At 36.0% G+C, this 7,471-nt stretch overlaps 1 protein-coding gene across 1 annotated transcript; it reads right to left on the bottom strand.

Moving 5' to 3' along the window:
- Positions 1-4,591: 4,591 nt before the first annotated feature.
- LOC106162660 (centromere protein X-like) lies at positions 4,592-7,471 on the bottom strand. The gene is made up of 6 exons (XM_013540010.2): positions 7,365-7,471; positions 6,198-6,249; positions 5,733-5,786; positions 5,584-5,615; positions 5,062-5,118; positions 4,592-4,880 (listed from the first exon to the last, which is right to left on the bottom strand). Exons 1-6 carry the CDS (start codon positions 7,389-7,391, stop codon positions 4,866-4,868), a joined length of 237 nt encoding a protein of 78 aa, XP_013395464.1. The 5' UTR covers positions 7,392-7,471; the 3' UTR covers positions 4,592-4,865.

Here is a 7,471-nt window from a genome sequence, read left to right as displayed (position 1 = left end):
TTAGACCATGCGGGGTAAATTAAAAAAAAAATAACAATAATAACTAATAAAAAGAAAACAATCTGGCAAATAAATAAAGAAGCATTTATTGGCACTTTACAACATGTTTAACAGAGACAAATCGCTAGTGTATTTTATGAGGCAAGCGACATTTGTTCGGCTGCAGTTCTACGAATGCAAATGGAAGGATAGAATTCACAACGTTAAAACGTGCTCGTGCCTCACCGAGTCCAAATAATGACATGCGTTCACGCTCACTCACTGGTAACATATAATGGTTCACTCACACAGACGTTTGAGTTTTAAATGGTGGAATATATCACCGTTCACCGATCGTCCAGCTTGCAGCTCGACTAAAATCAAAGGCCACAGTGCGTTAGCTGCGACAGTGACGGCTCTTTCCCCAACAACACGAGTGTGATAATAATCAGCAGGTTGTTTGTCTCACTGTTCCACATTTTGCTTAGTCATTGTTCTACGTGGTTAGGGACAGTGGTGCAATAAATAATGAAAGAATCTTGAGAGTGCTGTGAAATGAGAAAATCCCCAACCTGTGAAAGCAACTAACCTGAATCCACACTGTAACAGCACTTTGATGTGGTCAATGGTGTGGATGCTTCTCATCCATACCTTAACACAATTAATAAGGTACTGGTACAAATTATGTGACATAGCTACTGATGAAATTTAAAATTGTCACATATTTATGTTACTTCTTAATATTCATCTACCAATATAATAAAAATATTTTCTGCTGACTAAAAGGCCAACATTTCATGATAAAATGCATCTTAAAGATGTCGAATATGTTCAACAGTTTTTCCCCCACCCATGGTCCTAGTCGAGTCGCCACTCCCATAGACCCAATAGTCGAACCCTGCAATGTTCTTTCCTGTAAACTTTTTTTTGCTGAAATGCATTCTTCAGGCCGAGAGAAGCAAAATTAGCTTGGTTGCTATTTCCGAGACCTTGAGCATTTTTCAATATGGCCGTCAATTTATGAGGAAAAATAGAAAAACGACCAGAAGTCGCCGGGTAAACTTTATTGACAGCTTTTTTGAACGTGTATCCTATCAGAAGAGCACAACAGTACTAGTGAATACGCTTAAGCCCGTTACATATAGCAAAAAACCAAAATGGCCGTCAAAACATAAGGCAGAAAATGATAAAAGCTGCAGAATCAGTTTGTTTTTTGCATATTTATTTTTATTAAAACCATATCCCCTTTTTATATTTATGTTTATTATAACATTTTGTTAGTCATGACCCGAAACTCTTGGAATAAGCTTATCTGACAGTTCAATAACCCCCCAAGAGTCTGTTTGCTACTTCTCCGGGTCCCATAGTCAAATACTTAAAATGTTATTCCCTGAATTTTTTAAAAGAATTTAACACTTTGGGAGTATAAAAGCCAATTTAATTTGGCTTTCTTGGCAGTGGCTAGATATGGAACATTGATCAATTTTCAAAATTCAAGATGGCCGTCAATAATATAAAAAAATATTATAATTTCATTATATTATAAATAAATAATTACCTGTATGTAACATAGTAAAGAGTCGGGTTTAAAGTGCATGGTATTCCGCATTTCAAATGACCGCTAAAACATGCCCAAAAAAAAAGGTTAAAAAAAGCTGTTGAATTACATTTTAAACTGATAATTCGGCGTATAATAAAATATATCCAACCCTGTTATTTATTGACAAAGTGTACTTGTACGGTACAGTTATACTAAGATGCTATGAAAGAGGATCATTGTTGGACTGACCATTACGTAAGTTCTATTTTTAATGCAGAAAATTTATCAAGGGGCAACAAGGGGTTCTGCAGGAATTTGGGCACAGGGAGTCCAAAATGTTAATCTGCAATCGGGACTCTTATATTTACATGGAGTCCAACCAAGTCCGTTGGTGGGGACGGGGGGTGGGAGGGGGTGAGTGTAATTTAATTTAACTTTTGTCAAAATATTAACCTTATTATTTTTTTCGTTTTTGTTTTTATATTGATCATACCTTAATGTTTTAATTTTATATCTTTATCATAACTATTTCAATATGTACATAAAGTTTAGCTTTAAAACTTCCCATTCTTTTTATTGAGATTGGCACGTGTAAGAATATTTCATCAGTATATAGCAGCATTTCTAGTTTTTCTTATTACTGCAATTTTTCACTTTACATTTTAAAGAGTCAATAAGCAAAACATCTTACAAATCTTGTGGTTATACATGTATACTGACAGCCATTAAAATCTTTTCGGCCATATTTTTCAAAATAATTGTTACTTTGAAGCTCTAAACTGGATTATTTTCATACAAATCATCAGTTTCAAAACAAAAATGGCACCAGCCCAACACAAAGTCACAACGGTCAATAGCCGGTATGATCTCCGCTTGCTTCGATGCAGGCGGCGATCTGTTGGCGCATGCTCGGGCAATAAATGTGGATGGGGTGGTGTCGTGTGGAATCCTATTCCAGCCTTGTCGTAGTGCCTCGATCAGCTGCTGCCTTGGCCAACGGACGGCCAAGATATATGTAGTACCAGATGTGTTCAATCGGATTCACATCCGGAAAATAGACAGGCCGGGGTAGGTCATCCACCTTTGGAACTCCAGATACACTTGGATCATTTGTGCCGAATGTGAACGGGTCATGTCCTGTTGGGAAAAGGTGATATCAGTTTTCTGCTGCATGAACGAGGTTATGTGAGGTTGCAGGATCTGATCTATGTTGTGACGAGCAGTTACTGGTATGTTGCCATCAACGACCACCATCGGTTGACCGCCAGCAAGTGTCGACGCACAGTGGGGCTGCTGCTCCGGTTGTTGTTCCAACCGGGTGCCTCTTGTGCTGTAAGACTGGCATGGCGAAACTGGCCCCGTAGCTGATGCAACCTGTTGTAGCGATCCTGGTCTGGAGTTGACACTGTCTCGCCCTGGCTGCGGTATATCGCTAACAGAGCCAGGCATGTTGTGGCATTTAACCAGATTCCTGATTGTTGGTTGGGAACAGCCCATACATTATAGCTTAAATCAGACTCCCCTCACACCCAGTGCCAAGAGATGTGCGTTGTTCACATGATAGACATGGCATAATTCCGTTCACTGGACTAACAACATGGGTGGCCGGGTGGCCTTTTTTGGGCCTTTATAGGCCTCCAAAACCAATCATCAAAATGTGCAGATGCCTACTGAGTATTGTTCAATGTGTATATGGTCCATTTTTGCAAAAAAAAAAGTTTACCCATGTGCAATGAACCATGGCAACATGACAACTTATCATTATCTTAACTACCCGAGCACTAAGTCATCAATAAATGCACAATGAATAAATACATCTACCCGACAAGTAAAAAAATGCATACATTACTATCTCAAAGCTTCCATTATGTGTAAGTATATATTGGCAAAAACAACATTTCGAATACATGATGTCGATGGCTAGCCCTCGCATATCCCTTTACTATGTCACGTTGTCCAGAATATCTGACCTCATGGACCCTAACCTCTGGGTTTGTACACCCCTGCTTGGATCTCGGTTATTTATAATAAAATTCATTATTAAACAACAAAAATGCCTTTACCCATAGCTGTTAAAATATTTAAAAAGTTTACAAAAAAAAAGGATAAGAATAATCTAACTTAAAAATACGTTTTATTGTGTGCTGTGTCTTGAACGCAGGTATATCGTTTTTCACTTTATATATGTATTTATATTTGTTCCAGTTAAAGTCTATTTTAGTTAAAAGCTTTGTAGTTTTACAGTTGTTTCTTTGCCCTTCCATTATATTTTGGAGGCCATTTTTATTAAAATTACTTGAAATAACAAAATGAAATAAATGATCGCACTTTGCATAGATATAAATATAAATATGCAATGATGAACAATGGAGTGAAGCATTAATTTTTTATTTGAATGTATGGCTCTCGCTATTCACATAACAAATTGACGGCCATCTTGAATTTTGAAAAAAATTGTAAATATCTCGTAATATAAGCTTCTCTTAGTTTTGTAACCCAGATGAAACAATTTCTTTTAAAAAAGCTTGCAAAATATAACATAGCAAGCTTTGACTATGGGGCTCGTCGGAGTGGCAAATGGACTGTCAGGAGATGGCACCGTCTGCCACCATCTGATTAATGTCAAATAAGCAGTTTCTGAGAGTTTAGGATCATGACTAACAAATTATCATAATGGACATAAATAGAAAAGGCGGAAATGTTTTTAATAAGACTTAATTTGCAAAAAAACGAACTTATTTTGCAGCTGTTTTTACTTTCTGTCATATGTTTTGACGGCCATTTTGGCTTTTTTAGCTATATGTAACAGGCTTAAGTGTATTCACTAGTACTGTTGTGCTCTCCTGATAGGATACACGTTCAAAAAAGCTGTCAATAAAGTTTTCCCGGCGACTTCTGCTCGTTTTTCTATTTTTTCTCATAAATTGACGGCCATATTGAAAAATGCTCAAGGTCTCGGAAATAGCAACCAAGCTAATTTTGCTTCTCTCGACCTAAAGAATGCATTTCAGCTAAAAAAGTTTACAGGAAAAAACACTGCAGGGTTAGCGTTCTGGCTACTCGACTATCCAGTCAGTCTTCTGTGCCAAAACTGTCTCCAACTTAATTGTTAAAAAGACTGCCTCCCTGGCATGTTTAATTATGTCCCAGCTTAACACCTTGTATGAAATATCCTCCAGTCCTTGAAATATGATTCATGGTGGGTTCTCTGCATGGACGTAATTTTTGATCACGTAATCTGAAATATTTCCGAACAAATCACAGCTTCAGGAGAAAATCCTTAAAGTGATTACACTGCCTGGTGATGCCTTGTCCAGATACTCAGCTGTCATCACTTTGCTCTCATTCAAAAATCAAGCATCTGGAATTCAAAAACCATCTTAGTAATGCGTAATTTATCATGCTTTTCAAATGAAATAATTTATGTTAACAATTTCTTAAACATTTTGCAAACCCCTTAACAAAGTAACAAAATAACTACATAAGATTAATAATAAAAAAAAATCTGTTTTGTTTTAGGTTTTCACATTTCTTCATCTTACCAATTGTGGTAAAATCTTCTCAAAATGGTCCACTCCGACAACTGTTGTTCCTTCATTCTATAATTACAGAAGCGTGAAAATGGGTGTTTTATAGAATAAATGTAACAGCTTTTAAAATAAACTTTGTTTTGATGTCAATGCATTGGGTAACGTTTTTGCTTTAGCTTTTGCTAAAGGGACACTGTCATAGAGCTGCTAGAACTAATTTCATACATGTTATCTACACGCTTTGACTACTGAGATCCAAAATGTTTTTAGGTGCTTTTCTATCATTAAGAACATAATAACTTTAGGGATTGAAATGTTGGCAACTCTGCTAGGAATGAATTATAAAACTGCTTCTATAAATTTTCTTAAATGACATTTAGCAATGTTCCATATGTACTCACTCAATGTACAGATATTTAAGTCTTATCTTATAAATTGAAGGTTTCATTAATGTTTACTATAACATGTCCCATGAGATGCTCTCAGTTAAATTATGACATTACAATGTTCACCCCCACTTTAGTTGCACCTCACCTTTGCCTGCTTTGCTGCTCTTGCTGCAGCTTCTGAAATGATAAGCAAAACATTTTGTTCTCAAATCAAAGCCTACCTAAATATTTTTTCATTGGGAAAAAAAATTAAATATTCCCATTAAACCATGTACACTACTGATACTTTCTTACCTGAAACATAGATCTGCATCAAAGTTGTCATCACTTTCTGAGCATCACCACTAACTGTAACGAAACAAGAGAAAAAATTAGGCAGCCCTTATTCAATCTATAAAAAAAGTAATGCCATTTCTTCAAAATTGTCCATGGAAGGGTTTGTAGGATTTTGAAACCGACTTAAATTAAAAAATATACTGTACATGTACATGTATTTCTGGCATGACTGTCCTTAAGTCCCTATCACCATTCCTCTATTGAATTGTCAAAATCAGTATAACTTTTTCTATTAATGATAATAAAAAAATTTTTTTTACCAAATCTTTTCACTTTGGTATTGAGATAATATAGTTCTAAATAGCCTTAAAAAGTAAAAGGGTGTGAAACTGCAATCAAACAGTCTTCATTCTTGGGCAAGTCCTAAAACAGTTCCTGCTCAAATGGCTATGGTGTGGCCTTAATCATTAAATCTAAATTTACCTCTTGTTTTCTCATCTTTAAATTGCATCTGTAACAGCTTCAGAATAGTTTCCTGTAGAATAAGAACATGAAGAAAGAAGATAAAAGAGCACTTACTAATAATATGAGCTGTGATATAAACAACACCAAATCAAAGCAGCACTAGCTAAAGGAACTTAGCTCCATGTTTCCTGTCTTTAGCTCATCTATTTTCCCCCTAAATTAAAAATTTTTGGGTGTGCTAGAGATGGAGTAAAAGTCATTATAATGATAATGTGAAACAAATGCATGGATGAAACTGTACTAATAATGGCAGCATTCACTGATCATGAGGATTCAGATTGTACACAAGGAGCTGGTTGATGTGGAGGTGGGCATTACATGTACTTGTACCTGTGCCACTCTGGAGAAAGAATCAGAATGCAGATAACCACAAAAACAGAGCTACTGATACTACCTGAAATATTGGTTGAAATACCAATTGGTAGGAGTAATTAATAGGTTCTGTGGTTCTTGCGTTTTTCAGGTTTTGATGGATAAATCTGACTCATTTTGAGAGGTCAGATTAGGTCAATGTAGCCTTGGAAGTGCTGATTGATGGACTTGGTTTGCTTCCATTTCATTTTTAATGTTTACCCCAAATTGGCCGTACTAGTATTTGTATATCACGTGTTGTCAACGTACATAAAGTACATTTGGCAATTTATCAAATTTAATTTCTATTCTTTTATTACAGCAGTTACTAGTGTGTTATAATACTAGTACATGTAAGAGTGCTTGTAACACAAGACAAGGTAAAAAGTCTCAAAACGCCATTTTGACCAATTCCTAGGTTTTTTAAACAAAAATCTGAAAATCTTCTGATCTCTCTATCTCAGAGTCCTGAAGGTCTTCAATTGCCAAACTAATTTATTTGAAAAGCATGTAGACACTGATAATAAATGTCCTGCCAACTGGTAATAACTGAGTAAGTTGAGACGCCAACAGGCACACGTCAAATAAGCCACGCTCCAAATTCGTTCATTTTTACAAGAAAATAATCAAAACACAGCTTCAGGGGATATGTCATTCTGTCTGAATACCGTCACCTCTTAGAGTTTATATACAGATAAGTTTCTGGGTGACACGCATACGACTGGCTACGGTTATGATATATGATTTTCGACTTTGGAATCTGAGCGTACAAACCTGTTTAAAATTTGCTCGACCCGCCATTTTCGGACATTCAATATCTACAATACAAAAGTTCACTCAACATTTTACTGTTTGGGCATTTACGATTCAGAAATTCAGAA

Source organism: Lingula anatina, chromosome 2 (assembly GCF_051362555.1).
Source record: "Lingula anatina isolate TDL-2025a chromosome 2, LinAna3.0, whole genome shotgun sequence".
NCBI lineage: Eukaryota > Metazoa > Brachiopoda > Lingulata > Lingulida > Lingulidae > Lingula > Lingula anatina.
Note: the sequence above shows the minus strand (reverse complement) of the source record. Positions and strands in the feature narration are given on the sequence as shown.

Coding starts and splice junctions, on each gene's coding strand:
- LOC106162660 (XM_013540010.2), bottom strand. CDS start 7,391: ATGGCGGGTCGAGCAAATTTTAAACAG. Junction 5,787..6,197: donor TAAAGATGAGAAAACAAGAG/GTAAATTTAGAT, acceptor GTTTCGTTACAG/TTAGTGGTGATGCTCAGAAA. Junction 5,616..5,732: donor GATGCAGATCTATGTTTCAG/GTAAGAAAGTAT, acceptor TTATCATTTCAG/AAGCTGCAGCAAGAGCAGCA.